This window comes from Leucoraja erinacea, chromosome 2 (genome assembly GCF_028641065.1).
Source record: "Leucoraja erinacea ecotype New England chromosome 2, Leri_hhj_1, whole genome shotgun sequence".
NCBI classification, from domain to species: Eukaryota; Metazoa; Chordata; class Chondrichthyes; order Rajiformes; family Rajidae; genus Leucoraja; species Leucoraja erinaceus.
The window spans coordinates 51,238,500-51,265,197 of NC_073378.1; the positions used below are offsets into that span (position 1 = coordinate 51,238,500).

The 26,698-nt window shown below is 40.3% G+C and overlaps 1 protein-coding gene across 1 annotated transcript in view; it reads left to right on the top strand.

Moving 5' to 3' along the window:
* ankrd28b (ankyrin repeat domain 28b) overlaps window positions 1-18,032 on the top strand; it is a 139,954-nt gene extending 121,922 nt beyond the window's left edge. The window contains 9 exon segments of the mRNA XM_055656704.1: window positions 1-118; window positions 1,305-1,524; window positions 5,125-5,212; window positions 5,301-5,384; window positions 7,540-7,685; window positions 7,947-8,029; window positions 12,231-12,313; window positions 14,292-14,383; window positions 15,802-18,032. Coding sequence (XP_055512679.1) covers window positions 1-118; window positions 1,305-1,524; window positions 5,125-5,212; window positions 5,301-5,384; window positions 7,540-7,685; window positions 7,947-8,029; window positions 12,231-12,313; window positions 14,292-14,383; window positions 15,802-16,088 — 1,201 coding nt within the window. The 3' untranslated portion in view covers window positions 16,089-18,032.
* Window positions 18,033-26,698: the final 8,666 nt, after the last annotated feature.

A 26,698-nucleotide genomic window follows, 5' to 3' on the forward strand; every position in this document is an offset into this window, starting at 1 on the left:
AACTCCATTAATGCTGTCAGTTTTGAATGGACATACAGATTGTGTGTACTCACTTCTTAATAAGGGAGCAAACGTAGATGCCAAAGACAAATGGGGCCGAACCGCATTACACAGAGGGGTGAGACTTTGTTATATTTCTACTCTGTTTATTGAGTCTAAGGTCATCTATGTAGAAACTATTGCTACTGCATTCTACATGCAGATAGTAATATTTGGAGGAAATAGTATCCAGGCTGTTAGTTCAAACTAGATTTTCGATGTTGACAGGATTACATAAATTAAGAGTAATAATGTAGACAAGTACACATTGTAAAGTAAATAGTTTCAGTGTATTAGTATTGCAAATAGCTGTTTATGAATGCTGATTAATTATATAATTAAGTTATGGAAGTTTAGAAAATAGTATCATCCCTTTGGAGGAAATGTGGGCAGTGTGATTTTTGAGAAAATCTATTTTTTTTTTGATAAGAAAAGCACAGAAAATATTTTATCCTCTCAAACAAAGGGCCACCAGAAAGTTGTAATAGTTAATACTGTGGTAGACATTTTATGCTGAGTGTGGCAGACATTTTAAGCTGAATATGCTATTATACTAAAACAGACTTTTGCAAGTCGGCCTTCAGATAAGAGGTTGTTTTTCAGGGTTTGTCAAAGACTAGACATTCTGATGTCCTGAGCTAAATCATGTGGTACTTTCTTAGCACACAGTGGTGCCTCCTTGTCATATTAGCTATTCAACTCACTAACTTACTTTAAACAACCTTATCACGTCTTTGTGACAGTGGAAAATTACTGAATGTGCTTTGGGCTGCCTGTATTCTGTGTATTCTTTGAGAAGGCAGTAGCAGGCGCCTGAGTGAGCCACAGTGCACTCAGCTCTCTGTGTCTTCTCCCACCTTGGTGTTTAAGTAAAAACGTTTTAACTGAGACTTGTGTTCTTTGAATTATTTTACAGTTTAAGTTTAGGTGACTATCATAAAGTTGTCAGATTTGAGAAAAAATTCAGATTATATTTTGCTAAGTGTTTTATTTTCAGTAAAGAATACATCATCAGTTGGGTAGAATTTTATTTTAAAGAACGAAAGTAACTGAAAATATAAATTCAGGATGATGAGAAACTTAGCACAGCGAATGAGTTTCATAAACTCTGTTTAATATTGTTTTCAGCTACACATTAATTCACAACACAAGCATATTGTAAGGTTACTGCTTGTTCTTGGCTTCAGAAGCAACACTATTTTAACTATTTTGCATGTAGCAATTTTTTCCAATGGGAAGTTCTTAACAAATATTTTGTTTTGTAGGCAGTTACTGGTCATGAAGAGTGTGTCGAAACTTTACTTCAACATAATGCTAACTTTTTAATTCGGGACTGCAAAGGCCGCACTTCTCTGCACTTGGCAGCAGCCTGTGGACATGTAGGAGTACTTGGAGCCCTCCTTCAAGCTGCATCCTCGATGGATATTATTCCTACAGTTTCAGACAATCATGGGTACACACCTCTGCACTGGGCTTGTTATAATGGTAAATACATTTAACTTGTATCTATGCTTCAAAAAAAATGTGATTACAAATTACATTCTAAGCCAATAAATAAAAATGTTCCTTCTTTGCTGCATCACACATTTCTGATGACTGAATGAATAGTGCTGAAATTATCCAGAAATAATAGAAAGTAATGTGTTTTTGTGATATCTCATTTAAGGTTTGTCCTTTTTGGTGACTAGAAATACTCAAGCACACTGTTCTTTGTGGGCAGTATATGTAGCTTTTCTTATACCTTAAATAGGGTTCCTTTATTTTTAAATAGTCGAGGTAGGACCTTTGAAATCGACCTGTGTTTGCTGTATCATGGGGGTTGCCTGACTTCTGAACAACGGTGAAAAACCTGGGGGGGCCAGAGGGGACACGTCCCCCCCCCCCATGTTTTGAGAGGTGGGGGACATCCCCCTCCAAGTTTTTGTGATCCCGATTTTAACACTGGATTCAGCCTATGAAGCCTCGCGTGTGTGTGTGAGTGTGCGCATGCGCGCGTGGCCGCCAACAAATTGTGTCCCCCGTCCCCTCCATGTTTTGATAGTGAGTTCCGTTCTTGCTTCTGACTACCACCTCTCCACATTTTATGGTGGTATTTTTGTAAACTACCATCAATTGCATCAGGCCTTTCAAGCTGTATACTAATAAACACAGAAACAAAGACAGAAAATGTTAGAAACATTCAGCATATCAGACAGCATCTGTGGAGAGAGAAACAGAGTTAATGATTCGGAGCAAAGATTCTTCATTAGAAGTGGGTATGGAAGAAAAACAAATTAGTTTTAAGTTGCTGTGAAGATGGAGGAGGGATCTATGGGACAAGTGGGAATACCAGTGACAAAGTGAGGACCTCTTTGTTCTTATACTCAACTCTTGTTATGAAGGCCAACATGTCATTCGCTTTCTTCACTGCCTGCTTGACCTGCATGCTTACTTTCAGTGACTGATAAACAAGGACCCCCAGATCCCGTTGTACTTCCCCTTTTCTCAACTTGACACCATTTAGATAATAATCTGCCTTCCTGTTTTTGCTACCAAAGTGGATAACCTCACATTTATCCACATTAAACTGCACCTGCCCTGCATCTGACCACTCACCCAACCTGTCCAAGTCACCTTGCATTCTCATAGCATCCTCCTCACAGTTCACACTGCCACGCAGCTTTGTGTCATCTGCAAATTTGCTAATGTTACTTGTAATCCCTTCATCTAAATCATTAATATATATATATTGTAAATAGCTGCGGTCCCAGCACCGAGACTTGTGGTACCGCATTAGTCACTGCCTGCCATTCTGAAAGGGGCCCGTTAATCCATACTCTTTGTGTCCTGTCTGCCAACCACTTCTCTATCCATGTCAGCATTCTACCTTCAATACCATGTGCCCTAATTTTTCCCACTAATCTATGTGGGACCTTATCGAATGCTTTCTGAAAGTCCAGGTACATTACATCCACTGGCTCTCCCATGTCCATTTTCCTAGTTGCATCCTCAAAAAATTATAAAAGATTAGTCAAGCATGATTTCCCCTTCGTAAATCCATGCTGACTTGGACCGATCCTGTTACTGCTATCCAAATGTGCCGCTATTTCCTCTTTTATAATTGACTCCAGCACCTTCCCCACCACCGATGTCAGACTAACTGGTCTATAATTCCCTGTTTTCTCTCTACCGCCTTTCTTAAAAAGAGAGGCTAGCTACCCCACCCGAGTCATCCCAGTAGTTCCACTGTTCGCATCCCTATATCCCTTTGTTATCACTTCTTCCCCAGCCAACAATGAGCCATTCTGGGCTCTATCCTTCCTTGGTCATCTGTTGCCAACCCTGATTTGTTCTGGCCTTTTCCTACATCCAGTCGTCATCGTCCCCCCGTCCCCCCGCTCTGCTTTCAGTCTGAAGAAGGGTTCCAACCCAGAACATCACCCATCCTTTTTCTCCTGAGATGCTGCCTGACCTGCTGAGTTACTTCAGCACTTTATATCTATCTTTAGTATTAATCAGCATCTGTAATTCCTTCCTACACATTTTGGCTAGCTACAAAACCTATTACAAGCATACTGACCCCCACGTATATCTTGACTCTACTTCCACCTACCCTGAGACTTATGAGGACTCCGTTCTATTCTCTGTCTCTGTCATATTTGCTCTCGTGAGACTTCAAGTAGTATCCTGTAAATGTCTGTCTTCCTGAAGCACAGCTTCCCCTCTATTATAAAAGACAGCACCCATGATAACATCACATCATGTTCCGCACCTCTGCTCTTATACCCCTCTTCTAGTTGATCAAGCATAGAGTTTTCCTTAATCTCACTTTCCGCTTCATCGGCCTTTGCTATCCTTTGCAATTTCCTCCATCTCCAACACTAGTGTTCCACTACTGGATGCATCTTCCTCTGCGTTCCATTACATCCTTTCAAAAGGACTGTCCCTTCTTGACATCCTGGTCTATTCTCCTGACACCACTATATTAACCATGCAAATATATTATTAATGTCCTGTTAGTTCTTTCCTTGCCACCATCCAGGGATTCAAATATTGTTTCCAAGTGAAACAGTGATTCACTTGCTCTTTTGATCCAGTGTTCGGCATTTGATGTTCACAATGTGGTCTTCTCTACATTAGGGAAATCAGATAAGATTGCATAATCACTTTACGGAAGGTCTGTATTCTGTTTCACGGAGATTCAGAGTTTCCTGTTACCTGCCATTTTAATTTTGCTTCCCCCTACCACTGTAGCTATCTGTCTGTAGTATTCTGTAGTGTTTTAAAGAGGACTAAGGGGTTGGACAGGCTAGATGCAGGAAGATTATTCCCGATGTTGGGGAAGTCCAGGACAAGGGGTCACAGCTTAAGGATAAGGGGGAAATCCTTTAAAACCGAGATGAGAAGAACTTTTTTCACACAGAGAGTGGTAAATCTCTGGAACTCTCTGCCACAGAGGGTAGTTGAGGCCAGTTCATTGGCTATATTTAAGAGGGAGTTAGATGTGGCCCTTGTGGCTAAGGGGATCAGAGGGTATGGAGAGAAGGCAGGTACGGGATACTGAGTTGGCTGATCAGCCATGATCATATTGAATGCTCGAAGGACCGAATGGCCTACTCCTGCACCTAATTTCTATGTTTCTATGACTAATGTTTTCACGAGAAACAATACCTCGTCTTCTGTTCGGGTGCATTGCTGCCTTTTATACTTAACTTTTCACATAATGTTTTAAAATACTTGTTCTTATATTTTCCAACGATGGTGACATGCCTTTACATTGTGTCTTCACAGGCAACATGTAATTGTTTCAAAATGCTTAATAGTTCAGTTTTACTCTGTAATTTGAATATTCCAAACCCATAAAGCTATGTATGTTTGTGTATTCGCTTCTCAATGTAATGTCATGTGCTGAATATTTCTTATCACTTTCATCAGAAATAAAACGAAGTGAAGGAAATTGATCATAAGTAAATAACTGGAAGAATAGCTTGTCTTAACCTGGAAATTGCCCCAGGTCTTTTTTTGCACATATTTTCATTTTGGTATGTTTGTTTATACCTTAAATGTACAAGTTCAAACTATTGAGTCTTTTTTTAATGTCCTCAGGTCATGATACCTGTGTAGAACTTCTGCTGGAACAGGAGGTTTTTCAGAAACTGGAAGGCAATTCTTTTAGTCCTTTGCACTGTGCTGTGTAAGTATATTTTCGTGGCTATTAAAATCTCAGTTACTGTATCCGAGTTTCAATTAGCCTTTAAATAGTATTTTTTGCTTCCTTTCAGGATAAATGACAATGAAGGTTCGGCAGAAATGTTAATAGATGTTCTGGGTGCTGGCATAGTAAATTCTGCAGATGGAAAAGGAAGGTAATTAAATTATAACTTTTTGACACTTTTAATTGACTTCATTGGAAATTGTGAATGTTTCTATTTGTCATGTACGATAACACGTCATCTACTTGTTAAGACTTGACATTCTCCTGTTTTGAATATTAGGTTAGAGCAATAAAGCACAGAAACTGACTGTAATCCTTGCACTTCTCTACCATTACTATTTTTATCATTAAACCAGTGGAATCTGAAAAAAATGACTTGCCTCTGCCTGAAGAAGGGTCTCGACCCAAAACATCATCCATTCCTTCTCGCTGGAGATGCTGCCTGTCTTGCTGAGTTACTCTAGCATTTGGTGTCTATCTTTGGTGTAAACCAGCATCTGCAGTTCCTTTCTACAGATCATATTTCTTATGCATTGAATAAGGTATCTTCTGAAGGTAGTAGATGTATGGAACATGCTGCCAAAGGATGTGGTAGAGGCAGGTACATTTAGAAGGTTTGAAACATTTGGATAAGTACATGACAGGGGTCCTTTTGATAACTGGTGGTTAAATTGGACCAGCTTAGGGAGACGGCTTGGTTGGCATGGACGATTAAGGCCAAGGGCCTCTGTCTATGCTGTATGTCTATCAATGATTGGGGAGAACAGTGACCAATATTCTGTTAATAATAAGGATTGGTCTGGCTTATAGGTTAAGGTCCAGACCACAATCAGTGAGGATAGGGGACAAATCATACTCTATGATAATCCTCAACACTGGTGCTCCACAAGGATGCGTTCTCAGCCCCGTTCTTTACTCCTTATACACCCACGACTGTGCAGCTAAGTACAAATCCAAATCAATTTACATATTCGTGGACGATACCATAGTTGTGGGCCGGATATCAAATAATGATGAGACGGAATACAGGAAGGAGAACCTTGTGATCTAGTGTCAAGACAACAACCTTTCTCTCAATGTGAGCAAGACAAAGGAGGTAATGATCTACTTCATGAAGCGAAGTGGTACACATACCCCAGTATGCATTGACGACCCCATGGTAGAGATGAAGAGATTGTCAAGAGCATTGACAACAAGGTCCCTTTGATAAGGTCCCACATGGTAGGTTTGTCTGAAAGGTTAGATCTTAATGTGAGCTAACCAATTGGATTCAAATAGGTTTGGAGGAAGGATTCAAAGGGTAGTTGCGGAAGTCTGCATTTCAGTTGGAGGTCTGTGACCAGTGGCATGCCACAGGAGTTAGTACTGGGTCCACTGCTATTTGTTATATACATTAACAATTTAGATGACAATTTAGTTAACATTATTAGTAAATTTGAAGATGACACTAAAATTGGTGGTATAGTAGACAGTGAGGAAGGGTTTCTAACTACAAGATTTTTTAGATCAGTTTAGAAAGTTGGCCAAAGAATGGCAAATGGAATTTAACACTGTCAAGTGTGAGGTATTGCACTTTGGTATGAGAGGCCAGGGCAGGAGATACACAGTAAATTATAGAGTCTTGGAGGGTGTTACAGAACAAGGAGGTCTGGGAATGCAAGTGCATGATTTCGTATAAATGGCAAGTCAGGTGGAGAGTGTGGTGAAGAAGGCCTTTGGCATGTTTGCCTTCATTGGGAAGGGTATAGAGCACAAAAGTGATGGTTACACAGCAAAGAAAGAATATCATTCAGTTGGAAGGAGTGCAGAAGAGATTCACCAGGATGTTAGCTAGGTTTATGGTCTTGAGTTGTAAGAAGTTAATTAGGCTGGGACTTTTCTCTTAGGAACGTAAGAGGCTGAGGGGTGTCCTTATTGAGGCGTAAAAGATCCCCATGAACGCTCACTGTGTTATTCTCCAGAGGACGTGAGAGGGAAGATATTTTAGAGCGACCACATGACAACCTATTCACTCGGAGAGAATTTTGTATCTGGAATCGCCTGCTAGGGGAAGCTGTAAAAGTGGATACAACTATGACTTTTAAACCCCATTTGGGCAGATATATGGATAGGAAAGGTTCAAATGCAGGCAAAATTGACTAACCCAATATATCAGTTTGGTTGGCATGGACAAGGTGGGCTGAAGAGTCTGTTTCCGTGCTGTACAGCTCTATGGCTAGCTCAGCAAGTAGTCTATTCTTTGCAAAGTTGAAGGACACAGTAAGCAAGCACCATTCAACAACTGTAACTTAATATATTTACCACAGATCCCCACTTCATGCTGCGGCTTTTACAGATCACGTTGAATGTCTACAGCTTCTTCTCAGCCATAATGCCCAAGTAAATACTGCAGATTCAACTGGAAAAACGCCAATAATGATGGCTGCAGAGAATGGGCAGACTAATGCAGTTGGTAAATATATTACTTGTCCTTTACCTGCTTTTCCTGAACAAATAAAACATTAAATACTGAGTCACAAGGCTGTGTGCGGTTAATACATATTAACGTTATGTTTCATGGTTATTGAAGTAGTAGTGTTATTGAACATGTAATGTTTTTGTCTAGAGAGGATAAAAATCTCTTTAATAAATCAATCATTTTAGTTAATGTTTATTTTAATGCAAACCTTCTGCTGAAATTTTAAATGTCTCTGCACATATTTGTTTATTTTAGAGGTATTAGTTAGCAGTGCAAAGGCAAATCTTACCCTGCAGGATGTGAGTAAGAATACAGCCCTCCATTTGGCCTGTAGTAAGGTGAGTGCAAACTTAACTTTTAAAAATTCATAAATGTAATAAAATGGCAGTTTTACAATGTAGTATATTGGCAGCTGTTTAGCATTTCCTTATACTCATGCAACAACCGGAAGACACTGCAGTATACATCAACTCCAGAATCTTTGCAATATTGGCATTCTGTTTCCTATGTCCTCTCCCTAAAGGTTTTCTTCTTGTATCTCTACCATATATTTATTATTGTGTTAATTACTTGTTGCTGAAAATCAAAGAGCTTGGATGAAGATTAAATTTACACCGGTGAGTCGTGGCTTGCAGTTAAGATGACATCAGAGCACTGAATTGGTTCAATTGCTCAACCGGAATCAATTCATTCAACTTAAAATTTTGAGCGATTGTCTTAAAATTGTTAGGATGATGCAGAAGTACAGATGACAGTCCAATTAAATATCATCTTTCACAATTGCGGATTCAGTGCTTTCATACCAGTTCTTACAGTGCATGATGTCATTGTCGTACTGAACCTTTGGTTGATTGCTGAATGTTGTTCAAAGCACGGCAAGAACCAGTCATCTCTTCAAAATGGTATCCTGGGATCCTTTCTGCCAACTCAAGAGAGATCTTTGTTCTCATCCCATGTTAGCTCTGATAGTCTAATGTTGCATATGAATGGAACCTATAGGATACCAGACTATTTTGATAGTCCCTGAAGAGCAAGATAGAAAACCTAAGAGCAGGACTCTTATATCAGGGGGACATGAGGGACTGCTGTGTACTCTGTTTCAGGGAAATATGGCTCACCCTCAACTCTCCAGACTCGGCACAGCAGCCCAAATGTTCATTCAAGCCAGCACTGCCATTCAGTGTGATCATGCGGATCATCCCCAATCAGTACCCCGTTCCTGCCTTCTCCCTATATCCCCTGGAAAAGGAAAATGCTGTGGCATCTGCTTCATGGTATATTTCTCATGATGCTTCGACGTAGTTGACATGTCCCATTCCTGCACCCCCAACATTTGGCAGTCAGGTGGTAACCATGGTTCCATGCCATCACCCTGCATTTAAGTATAATTTACATCTGTGTGTTGTGTGAGTCTATAGGTCTGTGATGCTGCTGGAAGCAAGAATTTCATTGTACCTGTACCTCTACCACACTGCATGTATGACAAACTTGACTAGAATAGATTTCTGACTGGTTTTTGAATTGGGACGTAATCTCATTTACTGACTTGGACACAAAAGCTACTGAGTATGACTGACATTGGTCTGGTAGACTATTACTGGCTTTGATCCAATGAAATACTTAAATACCATACATATCATCATAGCTTGCATCCAAGCAGAGGTATCATCTGTCCACATGCACAATATTTTAGCTAACATTTCAATTTTCACAAGCAATTTAATAGCAGAAAGATGATCAGAACCTCTCACCATTATTTTGTTAGTCCATATCACTGCAGATTTTGTAGATCACTAGATTGATTTAGTCCATATCAGTGCAGATTACTCTTGTGATATTATTGTAGTGTATATTCTTGGGAATGGCACATGAGAAATGGTGTTGTCTGTGCAGAAGGAGCAAGTTATTTGCATTTTGATACCTTTTGTACTCTGGAAGATGTTGGGACCAAAGCCTGCTATACACTATTGCAGCTATGTATTTTTTTTTCACCATTCTCGTTCTTCTCACACTCCTTTCTCTGAGACAACAGCGGTATTTTTCAGTTGTAGAAGTTGAACAACTTTAAAAAATATATATATCCAGTAACCACAATAACAATTAACCATAAATGACTCTAAACTGTTAATGAAATTCCATGATTTTTAATTGTTTCTTGGATGTGTTGAACATTGGGTTTCTTTTTAACTTCTGATGAATTAATCTTTCCAATTTTTGGAGTAGACTTTTTTGATCATATTCCCAGTGTTTTTGCAGTTTTGCATTGGAAGTAATTAATTAAGCAGAAGGAACTGCAGCTGCTGGTTTATTAAACAAAACACAAAGTATGAGCATAACTCAGCTGGTCGGGCAGCATCTCTGGAAGACACAGATGGGTGATTTTTTGGCTTGGGCCCTTCAGATTTAATTAATCAATTAATTAGCCTTGTTTAGAATTGGAAAATAATGGAATGTAACAAAAAATAATAATAAATTGCAGGACCAATGACTATGATGGAAATAAAGATATAAACAGAATTGTGGAGTCCCTGAGACACAGGAGGCCATTCATTACTTCATGCCTGTGCCAGTTGAAAAACAGCTACCCCATCTAATCTCTGTTTCCTATAATTGATGCATAGCGATACCAGTCACTGCTGTTCAAGTACAGATTTAAGTAATTTTTGTGTGATAAGGGTTACATTTTGGGCCTGCCATTTTTAATGAATTTGCTTAGCAATGCTGAGTAACATCAGTTAGTTTCAACAATGTGGGTTGAATTATGTGACAATGTGAATGAAACGGTTAGTGCTAGGCAGGCCAGCATAAGTTTTTTTTTACGCGACCCTGATTGCAAAGTCCTATCACACAACATAATCCAAGACTGGAAACTGGTGTGAGCTGTGAAATCTCGAGGATTTCGAGGATTAGATTGGACGAGACCATGAACTAAGTGTTGGATCAGGTGTTGTGTTGAGGCGATAAGAATTGGCCTAGGAAGCATAATGTGAGGCACAGTGAGGGTTAGGTGTTTAAGTTAAGCCCCGCCCCCCCCCCTCCTCCCCCCCCTCCCCCCCCCCCCCCCCCCCCCCCCCCCCCCCCCCCCCCCCCCCCCCCCCCCCCCCCCAGCATAAACTGAAATCTGCTTAGGTGAATTTACTTAGGTCGAGGATATAGGACAAAGCGGGCCGTGTTTTGTGAAGGATTTCTCCTGCATGTATCATTTGTAAGGTAAAAATCTGAATGAAAATCACAGAAGCAATATCTACACATGGCTCGATACACAGGGTGAATGCCAATACATGTCGGCTAACTTGTGCATTAGCACATCAGCTAAATCGAACACTTGCACCTGAAGGAAAGTAGCAGACTTTTAGTTACACAATGTGAGTCTCAATGTTATTTAATTTGCAGGTGGCACAGCAATTAGTGCTGCTGACTCGGCTCCAGAAACCTGGATTTGATCATAACCTCGTGTGCTGTACATGTGGCATTTGAATTTTCGCTCTGTAACAATGTAGATTTTCTCCAGTTGCATTGGTTTCCTCCTACATTCCAAAGATGTAACGGTAGATTAGTTGGTTGATGTCAATTGCCCCATAGTGTAGATTAATGATAGGAAAATGGAAAGAGAATTAATATCACTTATAGGAGTTGCAGAGGTAAGGACATAGAAGAAGAGGGCAAATAGGTCTGGAGAACAAGAGACTACACATGCTGGAATCTGAAGTAAAAAGGAAGAACTCAGCACAGCAAGTGGCATCTGTCGAGGTGAAGGGATGACAGACATTTCAGATCGAAGCTCAGCTTCAGAGTCAATCATCCCTTCATGTTCACGGATACTGCATCATATGTTGAGTTCATCCAGCATTTTATTTTTTGCTGGGGAAATGGGGTAGATAGAATTCCTCCATAGAAGCCAATCCGGAATTAATGGCCTCTTGTGCCCAAGTAAATATTAGATGAGTTTCTTTCAAAAGCAATTGTCAAATGTTGAGCTCCATGAAAGGCCAACACTTTAAATGATGAAAATCCTAATGATTGCCAGATCTTTGTGGTACCAATTACATAGCATTTTATTTATGAAAGAACCTGACTGGAAGCCCTTGTCTTTTTTATTCTGCATAATGATCAAATTTTGTACAATTGAGAAAGGATTCCAATTTTAGAAGAAACAGTATAAGTAAATTATTTGTATATCTTTTAATGTAACACCTGGGCAATTGAATAGTTCAAAGAGAAGTTTATATTTAAGATGAAGATTGACACAAAATGCTGGAGTAACTCAGCAGGACAGGCAGCATCTCTGGAGAGAGGGAATGGGTGACATTTCGGGTCAAGACCCTTCTTCAGACTGGCAACCCGAAACGTCACCCATTCCTTCTTTCCAGAGATGCTGCCTGTCCCGCTGAGTAACTCCAGCATTTTGTGTCTATCTTCGGTTTAAATCAGCATCTGCAGTTCCTTCCCACACAAAAATTATATTATATTATAAAATTATATCAGTGTCTTTGCAAGTAAGATTTACAATTTAAAATTAATATTCATTTTGCACTTTAGGGCCACGAAACTAGTGCCTTGTTAATACTAGAGAAGATCAGTGACAGAAGCCTCATAAACTCGACAAATACTTCATTACAAACGTATGTAATTTTGATCGTTTTTCTAAAATAAATTTGATGTTGTACATTTGCAGGGGCTAACATTGAAATGTTCTGTTGTCTTTTTAAAGCTTTGTACCCTCAATAAATATTCCAAATCTATTAATGTTAATTTGAAAAACAGAAATCTAGTATTATCCAATGATGGTGGTCAGAGACAAGTTAGTTATGGTATTTTGGAAGGAAACAGATTTCTCAAACTAAGGACAAGTATTTGCATCGATGAGCTGGTTTATTAGAATTGTTAATTATCTACCAGCTTACATAACTTAATGATTTTGTTTTGCTGGGGCAGCACAGTAGAGCAGCCATCTCATAGCACCAGAAACCTGGGTTCCATCCTGACCTCTTGATTAGTTGACCTTTATAAATTGTGCCGAATGTGCAGGGAGTGCGGAAACAGAGAACTAATGTGTATGGTGATTGATGGTCGGTGTGGACTCCATGGGCCGAAAGGTCTGTTTCCATGCAGTGAATCTAAATTAAACTAAACTGAATATTGGTAATTGCAAAATAACAGGATTAGATAGATAGCAAACACTGCTTAATCTTCAAATATTGAGGACTTTAGTTCAATAGCAACAGAATATGGTGAAAATGTATGTGGAAAACTATTAAAAGAATGAAATGCTCATGTAAACTTTCTGTCACTTTCTTAAATTATAAATTCTACATTGGCCCATTCTGGTTGTTGTTCTGATTGGTAAAATGTTGGAGAAAATAATCGAAGCAACACAATTTTTGAACAGGTCAGTCCTCCTTCTCCCTGCTCCCATCGGGCAGAAGATACAGGATCTTGAAAGCGCCCACCACCAGCCTCAGGAACAGTTTCTTCCACTCTGTTATCAAGCTTCTGAACAGTCCTTCCATTAGCTAGGATACTGTGTGATTCACTACATTGGACTTTGTTTATGGAACTGTTCCACTACAATGCTGAGATCAACATTCTGCACTCTGGATCTTCCCCTTTGTTCTGCCTATTTTAATTGAGTTTCACTCAATTGTATTTATGTATAGTATTATCTGATCTGATTAAGCGTCAACTTTATGTTCATCAGTTATAGGAGCAGAATTAGGCCATTCGGCCCATCAAGTCTACTCCGCCATTCAATCATGACTGATCTAACTTTCCCTCTCAACCTCATTCTCCTGCCTTCTCCCCATAATCCCTGACATCTTGGGCTGATCTCAACTGGTATACCGTGTGCAGTTCTGGTCACCATGCTGCAGGAAGGTTGTGATAGCACTGGAGAAAATCCAGAGGAAATTCACCAGGATGTAACCTGGGATGGAGCAGTTCATGAGGAGAGAGCGGAGAAGCTAGAACTGCTCGCCCTGGAGCAGAGAAGTTAAGATGACATGATTGAGATATATACAATTATGGATCGGGAAGGCTGGAATGCTGGAAACTTTCCACATATCTGTGGTGGATAAAATTGGAGGACATGTTTAGGTTAAGGGGGAAATCATTCAGAGAGGATATGGAGGGAGGTAGGGGGGGGAGGGGACTTTTCCCAGAGAGTGGTAAACAATTGTGTTTAAGAAGGAACTGCAGATGCTGGAAAATCTAAGGTACACAAAAATGCTGGAGAAACTCAGCGGGTGCAGCAGCATCTATGGAGCGAAGGAAAAAGGCAAAGTTTCGGGCCGAAACGTTGCCTATTTCCTTTGCTCCATAGATGCTGCTGCACTTGCTGAGTTTCTCCAGCATTTTTGTGTACCAGTGATAAAGAATTGGAGTGCACTGCTTGAGAGAGTAGTTGTAGCTAATCACTGACAGCATTTAAAATGTATGCAGGTTAATACTTGTATTGCTTGCACATAGAAGGCTATTAATCATGGGTTGGGAGATGGGATTCATACAAAACGCTGCCCACAGGTTGGTGTGTAAGAGTTCAGCCAACTGGCTGTTTTCATGCTTTACAATTCTCCAATAAATGCAAATATTCTGTATCCACAGACCACTACATGTTGCAGCACGCAATGGACTTACTGTGGTTGTGCAAGAGCTTCTAAGCAAAGGAGCCAGTGTACTAGCTGTAGACGAGAATGGTAAGCTTGTATTATAAATTTGTCCTGCAGAAAATTTAGGTGGTGTTAATTAATACCTGATGATAAATCATTTTAATAAACTTTGGAAACTACTGCCTCGGGTTAGTTTATTGATGCTGCAGATATTTATGGGGACATTTCTAATTGTATGCTCAATTACTCTAATTTTGTTTTTACTAAAATGAATTTAGCATTAATTCATAATACCTTACAGACCTTACAGACAATAGGTGCAGGAGAAGGCCATTCAGCCCTTCGAGCCAGCACTGCCATTCACTGTGATCATGGCTGATCATCCACAATCAGTACCCTGTTCCTGCCTTCTCCTCATATCCCTTGACTCCACTATCTTTAAGAGTTCTATCTAACTCTCTCTTGAAAGCATCCAGAGAATCGCCTCCACTGCCTTCTAAGGCAGAGAATTCCACAGATTCCCAACTCTGGGTGAAAAGGTTTTTCCTCATCTCCGTTTTAAATGGCCTACCCCTTATTCTTAAACTGTAGCCCCTGGTTCTGGACTCCCCCAACATCGGGAACATGTTTCCTGCTTCTACCGTGTCCAATCCCTTAATAATCTTATTTCAATAAGACTTCCTCTCATCCTTCTAAATTACAGTGTGTACAAGCCCAGTCGCTCCATTCTTTCACATATGACAGTCCTGCCATCCCAGGAATTAACCTTGTGAATCTATGTTGCACTCCCGCAATAGCAAGAATGTCCTCCCTCAAATTTGGAGACCAAAACTGCACACAATACTCCAGGTGTGGTCTCACCAGGGTCCTGTACAACTGCAGATGGACCTCTTTGCTCCTATATTCAACTCCTCTTCACTGCCTGCTGTAGATAATGGTCAGGTTCGTTCTCCTCTTCACTGCCCTTAAACTTTTTCAACAACTTTACTGATCTTGTCGAATACACTGGATCAACATCAGTGTTCAGCACATGATAGAACTTAAATTGCGATGTTAAATATTGCAAATAACTTTTAGTTGATTTAGTGCATAAAACTGCAACAAAATTCAAATGTGGCTCCAAGGAGATGACATCTTGAAGTATAAATGACTGCTCCCTCATGCTAAAATCAATTTTCTTGTCATATTTTCGGAAGTGAGGAAGATCTTAATTGCACATTATTACAATTGTAGCTGCCCATTATTGAAGTTATTTGCTTTAATCTTGCTTTAATCTTGTTTGCAGGCAAAAATCACTCTTAACAATTTGCTCATTGATAAATCCTTGTTTTAAAATTTTCATCGAAGTTCTTAACTCTTGATGAGTTGTAATGAAATTTCATGTATTTTGCATATACTAATTTAAAAGATTAAGAATGTTTAGGACTCAAAATGGATTGAATTGTTTGTTAGTAAATGGATAGCGTAAGCTTTTACAATTTATCTTTTAAACATTTCTGTTTTAGGTTACACGCCTGCATTGGCCTGTGCTCCAAATAAAGATGTGGCAGACTGTTTAGCCCTCATTCTAGCCACCATGATGCCTGTTTCATCCAGCAGCACTTTACCTACTCTAAGTTTTAATACCATTAATCACTACAGCAATCCTTCAAAGACTGTGTCCTTTGATTCTCTACCAATAATGAGAGGCGATCATAGTTCTTTCTGCAGTTTGAACAGTATAGGCAGAGAAGATGGTTATCCTTATGCTGAAGATGATGAACTAAATGATTCTGATTCAGAGACCTACTGAATGCACTGATTTCAGTTTTCACAATGAAAGCCCTACAGCATGCCCATAAATGGATGGGTATTTTTAAAACGAGCGCCTTCTAAACTCTGTCAGCCAAGTGGAAAAATAACATTATAGGTTTAAAGTTGAATTTATCCGAAGACACAGAAGACTGCAGGTCCACGGAACAAAAAAGCAAGTGGCTCAAAGTGTGTAAACAACATAAGAAACTACAGGCTCTTTCGATAAATGCCAATGTCATGTTATTTTAATGCTTTTTATTTCTAGTGCCAGGATCCATTTCAACAGTCTACACTGGTTAATGGTTTGAAGAAGAAGATTTTATAAGCTGGGTGGAATAGCACTATCTAAATTTGGGCAATCAAATATTCCTGAATCCAGGGCATTACTGTATTTAGTAAAGAAAATGGCATTTAAAGAATAAAGCTGGTATACATTCACATTATTCATTTGCATGGTGATTTGCCAAAGGGACCAAATAAACTGATTTTTAAAAATATATTATGTAAAAAAAATTTAAAGACTTATCTGTATCTGAAGATCTCTCACGCTGCAACTTTTAGAACTTTGCTTTAACAGTATTAAAGTGAAAGTGTTCAGGATTTTGATGTACATTTGTTGAGCAGTTCTAGATCTTACTGGTTTTGCATGTCTGTGGTAGAGGCGTTGTGATAGGGAGGGAGGGAAAGGGAAGAGAAAATTGAAAACTGTTGTTAGCCAACATATGTCTTTTTCCTACTGTCCTAGTTTGACTTAAGACCAATGAATGTGGTGCAGCCAGAGGAATGGATAATTTAATGTACAAATCTGCTAAATTTATTGCAGAAGCCTGTCCATTCTATTTCACTTCTTAATTCTTAATTTTACAGGTGTATTTTAAATATAATTAGTATTTTAAAATTCAGATTTGTTGATTCTGGAGGTCAAATATGCCACAAGATGTTGGAGTCTTGGAAAGGAAGATTGCCTGGACTTGCAGATTAGAACATTTTAGTTTTGACTGCTCTTCACCTTTTAGATAATAAACTATTTTGCAGTTATTTAAGTTATGTTTGTACAACTGTGTTTGATTTCCACTTCAGTGCCTTCATTATTGTCTGTTTTTATTGTTCTAGCATCTGTACATTAAGGGAGAGTGAATGTATGAAAATAGACCATTTTCTCTGAGATATTTCTTCTTCCCAACACCCCATGTGAAATAGGCAACAATTAGCCACCTGTTGATGATTTACTTCTATTTGGGAAGAATTAATCTAGAATGTAATGACTGGCAGTGAAGCAGGCAGCATTTCCATCCAGTTAGCACAGCTTTAGCATGATAGTACTGCTTTTACTTCAGTTCTGACTGAAAAGGCTGTGTGAAGGACATTTACCAGTTAGCTGCCCAATGGATAGTTGTTTTATTAATATAAAAACACTACTTGGTACAAATTAGTTTAATTAAAATAGTGCTCCTGAAGTGTATTTTGTTCATTCCATTCCATACAGCAGGCCTGGAGAGCACAATTAATGACTGGATTCAGTTCAGTTTAATCCTTTTAAATCACTACATTCTTGAAAGTTTACTGTTGCATTTCATTCAGCAGCTCTTTATTTGGTTGTCAACTACAATATGAATTTTAATTGTTATTCCACTTATTTTAGTTGGCATGACTTTTCAGCAGTCTTGGGTAATAGCCCTTACAAATCTTCCATCAAACCATGGTATTTTAATAACTGGAAACCTGTAAAGTATAAACTAATTTCTCAATGACAAAGTGTGAAACAGGATAAAATTTATGATTTAATGTACTTCTGGTTTGTTTTATTTCCTTGAAGTTAAGAATATAGCATGTATATAGATATTGAGACTGCTTGGTTATCTACCTGCATTCTTTAAATACATTGCTGAGATTACTGTATATTTTATGGATAATAAAACAAATGTGAGTTGTATGTAATTAAGCATGTGGTTTAGTGTATATTTTGCAACTGCACTAGAATTGTGTTCTAAAGTTCTCAATGCTTCTCTCTTTAAGCTTATAATATCCCCTGACAACTTTGACAATGCCGGTACCTATGCTACACAATTTTCTTTTTGATATCGTTATGCACTTTCACTTTCTCAGAATAATTCAGCAGCTCGCCATAAGTTTAATCCATATTCCAGCCTTTTCAAATGACGGGATCTTGTATGATGGAAAATGTAACCTGTTCTGAGGTGATGCATGTGTGCTTTCAAGCTTCTGTACCTTCTGCCAGACGGGAGTAACAGAAAGAGGAAAGGAACAAGTCTTTGATTATGTTTGCTGTTTTTCCGAGATAGTGTGAAGTATAGACTGAGTAAATGGTAGGAATCTGGTCTGTGTGATGGACTAGGTTACATCTCCAATTTCTCGTGGTTTTGGGCAGAGCTGTTCCCAATCCAAGTGTTGATGCAATCTGACAGTATGCTTTCTAGGTTGCATCTGTAGAAGTTTGTTAGTCATTGAGACCTGCCAAATTTCATCAGTCTACTCGCGAAGCAGAGGCTTTGATGTGCCTTCTTGACTGTTGCATTAGTGGTTGAAAGATCATTTGTAATATTAATGGCAATAAATTTTAAGCACTCAACATTTCCACAATGGCACAATCGATGCTGATTGGGGCAGGTATCCCATCATACTTCCTCAAGTTGATAACTAGGTCCTTCATTTTGCTAACATTGAGGGAGAGGTTGTAATCCTGACGCCATGTTACTAATTTCTCTATCTCCTTCATGTAATCTGTATTGTCATTGTTTGTGATTTGGCCCACCACAGTGGTGTTATCTGAAAACTGCAGTGATTGATGGGATTTAATACAGAGAAATGTGAGGTGTTGCATTTTGGGAAGTCTACAAGGGCAGGACCAACACAGTGAATGGTAGGCCTGTGGGGAGTGTTATAGAGCAGAGGGGTTTAGGAGTGTGGGTACATGGTTCCTTGAAGGAGGAGTCAGGTAGACTAGGTGGTTGAAAAGGCTTTTGGCATATTGGCCTTCATCAGTCAGAGTATTGAGTATATATATTGGGAGGTCATGATGCAGTTATACTGTATAAGACATTGGTGAGGAAGCATTTAGAGTATTGTAGACACAAAATGCTGGATTAACTCAGCGGGACAGGCAGCATCTCTGGAGAAAAGAAAATGTTTCGGGTCGAGACCCTTCTGACTTCTGAAAAGGGTGTCGACCCATTCCTTCCATCCAGAGATGCTGCCTGTCCCGCTGAGTTACTCCAGCATTTTGTGTTTACTTTTAATTTAAACCAGCATCTGCAGTTCTTTCCTACACATTTAGAGTATTGTGTTCAGTTCCGGGCATCATGTTATAGGAAAGATGTTGTCAAGCTAGAAAGGGTACAGTGAAGATTTATGAGGATGTTGCCAGGACTCGAGGGTCTGAGCTATAGGGGGAGGTTGAGTACGCTACCTCTATTCCTTGGAGCACAGGAGGATGAGGGGTTATTTTATAAAGGTGTATAAAATCATGCGAGGAATAGATCGGGTAGACGCACAGAGTCTCTTGCCCAGATTATGGGAATCGAGGACCAGAGGACATATGTTTGAGGTGAAGGGGAAAAAATTTAATAGGAATCTGAGGTTTAACTTTTTCACACAAAGGGTAATGGGTGGAGGGAAAGAGCTGCCAGAGGAGGTAGTTGAGGCAGGGACTATTGCAAAGTTTAAGAAACAGTTAGACATATACATGGGTAGGACAGGTTTAGAGGGATATTGGACAAACACAGGCATGTGGGGCTAGTGTTGCTGGGACATGTTGGCCGGTGTGGGCAAGTTGGGCAGAAGGGCCTGTTTCCATACTATATGACTATGTAGACCTAATTAGAGCAGAATTTGTCCATAGCCATAGGGAGTATAGTAGGAGATTAAGAACATTTCTTTATGGAGTATCAGTGTTGAGAATTATTTTGTGAGTCAAAGTTGAGAATCCAGTGGCAGAGGTTTGCTGATTCCTAGGTCCAGGAGTTTGCAACAGAGTAAAGTGCAACGGCTCAAGGCTGGCTGTGAAGGTGGAGTTAATGTGTGCCATCACTCGTCTCTAAAGGCACTTAATGCACTTAATGATGGTAAATGACAGTAGTAATTTAGACGCGCTATCTTGCTTTTCTGCGGCACTGGGATGATGATGACCTTCTTGAAGTAGGTGGCAACCTCAAAATGGAGTAATGAGAATCTAAAGATGTCTGAATATCTCTGCTAGCTTAATTGCACAAGTCCTGAGGAATTGTGTCCCAGGACTCCATCCAGACCAGTTGCGTTCTGTGGATTTGCGCTCAGGAAGGCAATCTTACTTTGCGAGTGTAACTGTTGATACCGTTGCACCCGAGACTGGCGGGGCGAGTGATGTTCCTCCACCAATATTCAATTCCTTCAGGGATAAAATGCATTGAGCTCATCGGGAAGGGACCCATTGCTGTTGGTGATTCTGCCTACTTTTGCCCATTATAATGTGCAAGTCTTAACACAATCTACAGGTGTCATTGTCTTGGAACTTCCAACTTGGTCTGGAATTCCCTCTTGATATTCTTAATGATTCTGTTTGGGATTGTTTGACTTGACCTGGACTTGGGTCACACATGAATCTTCTTTGATGCACAGGCCTCCACACATTTGCTGAACTCTGTGACAGCAGCGACATATTAGTTTAGGTTAGCTGTAGAGTCCTTGAATATGGACCAGTCCACCGACTTAAAGCAGTCGCTAAGTACCTCATCGGTGTCCTCAGACCCGCACTGCATGACTTTCTGTACCGGATTCTCCTACTTCAGTCTTTGCTTGTAAGCAGGTAGGAGAAGCCACAGCAGGTGACCAGATTTACCAAAATGCAGTCTGGGAATGGAACAATATGCGGTTTTGATGGTTATGTAGCAGTGTGTGAGGATGTTTTTGGCCTCTGGTTTTGAGCAGGGGATGTGCTGATGGTATTTTGGCAGCATGTTCTAAAGGTTGGCCTGATTTGAAGTCTCCAGCTATAATGAACAAGGCCTCGGGGTACTTGGTTTCACAGCTATTGATGACATTGTGTAGTTCCTCAAGAGCAAGCTTAGCATCAGCCGTGGGTGAAATGTAGACTACTGTCAGGATAGTCAAAGTTAATTCCTGCAACAGGTAGTAAGGATGACACATCACCGTAAGATATTCCATTCTGGGGAGCAGTAGCTTGCCAGAACCTCCACGTCTGAGTACCATGCAATTAATTAGAAAGACCACTTTTCCTTCCCCTGATGTTTGAACATATCTTTAATTTCGGATCTGTGTCTCAGTTTTGCAGCATTTCTGCTGCAGTTTGAAGATTGTGGGTTCCAGTGCAATCCAGTGAGTTGAGCATGCTGAACTACAGCATTGGGGGACCCTCCTTCATACAATCCCCTCTTTCACTCACTCTCCTTGTCATTGTTGAGACTTCTGCGTTTTAAGCTAGAGGAGGATTGTGCATGTTCAAAATGTGGAGAATTAGGGAGATTCAATGAGGTGGATAATTAGGAGAACACAAAAAAACAGGAGCAGGAAAAGACCCTTCACTGGGACTCCAAAGTTGTTCCACCATCAACAAGACAATTTCAACCACTGACCAATTCTCACCCACTCGGCCATACGCACTACTTTCCTCTGTTCTACCATCTTCATTCCATCCCTCCCTCCCCTTCTCTCCAATCTTTACTCTTTTGCTCCTCCCCTCCTCTTCCTCTCCTTTGGTCATGAGTGAAAGATGCTCTCAAGAAGGCAGCAGCAGATGGAGGTGAGTGGGGTGAAGGGAGATTTTAGAGCAACTTCCCACTTCCTCAGAGGCACTCTGGGTGTTCCAAAATTGGCTGGAGGCCCCCAGTGTACGGAGTCGATGCTTCCATGGGACAGGATGTATCCATGCTGATGTATTGGTGGAATAATCTGCTGGACACTCTGCAGCAGCCTGAGGCTCGATTGAATGCCGTGTAGCTCCAAGAGGTGTGCAACGGTGCAGAGCAGCAGTGGAGGACACCGCCCCATGAGGCCGACCCCTTCAACTCCAACCCAGTGCTATTGCCAGGCCAATAGGCCTTCAAGGTCAAGCTAAGACTCTATATGTTTAAGAACTTTGAAAGATCAAGATGGTGCCAGAAATGTGGCAACTCTTGTGTACTGCTTCACTATAATCTGTATCTTACACTCTTGTACTTAAGTATGATTATGCTTGTGTACAGTGAGATTTACTGAAGTGTATGCAAAAATGGAATTTCATTGCACCCAGATACATGCAACAATAAAGTACCGTTGAACATCTGTTCACAGATGTGCTATCTTTTGGATGAGACTTTCAAAAAAATATCAAGTAAGCATTAAAGATTCCAAAGCACTCTTGAAACGCAAAGCAGGATATCTTCTCCGGGTGCCCAGGCAACCATTTATCCTTCAATATTTTTTTTTAATCCCTTCGCTGTTTATGTGATGATTATGTGCAAACTGACTGCAGCTATTTCAATGTTACAAGTGACCACATTTGAAATAGGTTTTTTTGCTGGTAAGTGCTTAAGGATAGAAACAGAAATTAGGTGCAGGAATAGGCCATTCGGCCCTTCAAGCCTGCACCGCCATTCAATATGATAATGGCTGATCATCCAACTCAGTATCCCGTACCTGCCTTCTCTCCATACCCCCTGATCCCCTTAGCCACAAGGGCCACATCTAACTCCCTCTTAAATATAGCCAATGAACTGGCCTCAACTACCCTCCGTGGCAGAGAGTTCCAGAGATTCACCACTCTGTGTGAAAAAAGTTCTTCTCATCTCGGTTTTAAAGGATTTCCCCCTTATCCTTAAGCTGTGACCCCTTGTCCTGGACTTCCCCAACATCGGGAACAATCTTCCTGCATCTAGCCTGTCCAACCCCTTAAGAATTTTGTAAGTTTCTATAAGATCCCCTCTCAATCTGCTAAATTCTAGAGAGTATAAACCAAGTTTATCCAGTCTTTCTTTATAAGACAGTCCTGACATCCCAGGAATCAGTCTGGTGAATCTTCTCTGCACTCCCTCTATGGCAATAATTTCCTTCCTCAGATTTGGAGACCAAAACTGTACGCAATACTCCAGGTGTGGTCTCACCAAGACCCTGTACAACTGCAGTAGAACCTCCCTGCTCCTATACTCAAATCCTTTTGCTATGAAAGCCAACATACCATTCGCTTTCTTTACTGCCTGCTGCACCTGCATGCCTACCTTCAATGACTGGTGTACCATGACAACCAGGTCTCGTTGCATCTCCCCTTTTCCTAATCGGCCACCATTTAGATAATAGTCTACTTTCCAGTTTTTGCCTCACATTTATCCACATTATACTGCATCTGCCATGCATTTGCCCACTCACCCAGCCTATCCAAGTCAACTTGCAGTCTCCAAGCAGTCTCAACTTGCAGTCTCCTCCTCACAGCTAACACTGCACCCCAGCTTCGTGTCATCCGCAAACTTGGAGATGTTGCATTCAATTCCCTCGTCCAAATCATTAATATATATTGTAAATAGCTGGGGTCCCAGCACTGCGCCTTGCGGTACCCCACTAGTCACTGCCTGCCATTCTGAAAAGGACCCATTTACTCCTACTCTTTGCTTCCTGTTTGCCAGCCAGTTTGCTATCCACATCAATACTGAACCCCCAATACCGTGTGCTTTAAGTTTGTATACTAATCTCTTATGTGGGACCTTGTCGAAAGCCTTCTGGAAGTCCAGATACACCACATCCACTGGTTCTCCCCAATCCACGCTACTAGTTACATCCTCGAAAAATTCTATAAGATTCGTCAGACATGATTTATCTTTCGTAAATCCATGCTGACTTTGTCCAATGATTTCACCACTTTCCAAATGTGCTGCTATCTCATCTTTAATAACTGACTAGCAGTTTCCCCACTACCGATGTTAGACTAACTGGTCTATCCTCGGCCATGAAGGAAACTCCTTTTGTATCACACTTTTTCTGCTAAAACATTATAATATTGAAATTGGATTTCAATTCATTGCAATTTGTGTGTTAATCAATGAGGAACATGACTTACAAGATGCGTTCCTCACAGTAGCTTACATGGAGATTAACTGCAGAAAGTTATGTTACATGTTGGTTTGTCAAATTAAAATAAAATAATTCCTTCCTCAATGTGGAGCTCTAGAAATCTAATTACATTTAGTATAAAATATAGTTGCCATTGTCAAGACTAAAGAATGAGAAATATTTCTGTTACATAAGCAAATGTGTTTAGATGTTGCCCAAACTTGAACATTCCCCATACCTCCTGATATTGGCAACTCATGTCTTTAATTTCATATACCATGAATATTATTGCAGTTTTATAATTGAACCATTAAGTGTTGCCTGTGTTTTAAATTATTCTGGCATTATGATGAGAGAAAGAGTTAATTTATCAGGTCAGTGATCTTTCATTGTTGAACATATCTCTGTTAAAGCGCTCCTTTTCTGACTTGTTTCTACTCAATGAATCCTGTGTGTTTCTCCACTAGGAAAAGTGAAAATTTGTCAAATTAAAAATGTATGTTTGGGTAAATGTTTCTGCAAGATCATGGAATTAAATTAAATTGAAATTGAAAAAAAGATATGTGCTGGAGTAACCCATTGGGTCAGGCAGCAACTCTGGTGAACATGGATAGGTCACATTCTGGGTCAGGACCCTTCTTCAAACTACTGGTGGAATTTGTTTCCTCTCTAGAAGTATTTAATATATTGATGCTTTGTTCTAGTGTGACAAAATAATGTGTTTAAATTTCATTTCTTTGCACTGGAAGCTGAAGAAGCATGAGAGGCAGATTGAAATGAAGATCCTGCTTTTCATGAGTGGGAAGACAGGAAACTTAAAAAATCGTACAATGGCAGAGATTGCTCGTGCACTTATAATAGACAATCAAGGGCCATAACATGGAAGAAGATTGTTTTCCCTATTCTGTCAGTGGAATACTGCACCCATTCATAAGCAATCAAGCCTTTAAACTTGTATGTAACAGGAACTGTGATGTTGTATTTGAAAACCAAGTCATCCATATTAATCAGTTGCTAAGATAGTTAATGTTTTATGCCTCTCAGATGTTTTTTGAACAATTTTGCTTTGGTTTCTTTCTGGCTGCAGGTGCTACTTCACATTTTAGCTTTGTCTCACGTTTACTCTACCTATCCCTCTGCAAATAATTACTTTTAAAAATCGGACTCGGTGGGCCGAAGGGCCTGTTTCTGCGCTGCATCTCTAAACTAAACTAAACAAAAGCTAACAATTTATTAAAAAGCCATGTCTACCAAGCTCATTCAATTTCCTTATCTATTACTGGAGATGCTGCCGGCATGGCTGTCAGGAAAGTAAGCAGATTCCGCAAAGTAAGCGGGGGAGTGGCAGGGACAAAGCCTGGCAAGGAAAAAGTTTACAGGAGGGGTGGAGGGGACTTTGATTGGCAGATAAGTGCACAAAGGCCAGAGATAAAAAGGATAATAGATCAGAAGAGAAGAAGTGAAATGTGGCCAGATGAAGGCTCTTCAGAGATGCTGCCTGGCCCGCTGTTACTGCAGCACTTTTGTGTGTTGTTTTGCAGAGCTGGCCACAGGAAGGTCTTTGGCCCACCTGCATTCTGAGAGGACTCCATGTGGCACTGCCATCATGCTATATGACCCTTTATCCCGGATACTCCCTTCATCCTGTATCTGCACTGGATGGCTTTGTTGTAATCATGTATAGTCTTTCTGTTTGATAGTTTGATGACGAGTTTGCCAGGAGCAGCACTGAATGTATATACATTTGCTTTACTAACCTCATGAAACTACAGCACAAGATCCACGGGCTAAGTAGCGGAATCAATCTTTTACATAGTTAGGCGCTCCCATAACTAGCAGATTACAGCAAAGTTTTGTGAGTCTTACATATTCAGTGTGAATTATTGGACAATTAAGTGGAAGATAAAGTGCTGTGAATATTCTCATTCTCAGAGCCTAGGATGCAATTGCAAAAGACACGGGTACAATGTTCGTAGCACAACTTCAGCTTGAGTGCACTGTCATTGTTTCTCATGTCATAGTGGCTTATCTACTTTGCAAAGCAATCTACTTTGCCCAGAGTGCAATTAAAAATGACAGAGTGCCCTAGAGATAGCAAATCCTGTGCATTTTTGCAAGCCTTCTGTAGATGGTTTATGCATGCAACCTATAATGTAGATACCTCAACACCACTAACCACGCCCAGCCATATCAGTATAACGGTGATATCCTCCCCTTGTTCCTCCCTTTGGTTCCAGTACGCCTGAAGACTAGATGCAGTCAGTGCTGGGACGTGTGTGACATGTGCTTTAATAAAAGACTCAGTAAAGGTCACAGTGTGTCAGACTTGACCCCTTTACATGGTGTCAGCAAGTTAAACGCGCGCCTCCTGTTTATCGGGTTTTATTTGCCCCTAGTGTAACTAGTGTTTAGTTCCCCATTCATTATGGCATCCTCATGCCGAAAGCCCTCTCCCCTTGTCTTTGACGCTGACATTGCGGAACGCTGGGCTACTTTCGTGATGGACTACAACCACTTCGTCAACATCGTGCACCGAAATGACCCAGATGCGGTCAAAGCTTCCCTCCTGCTGAA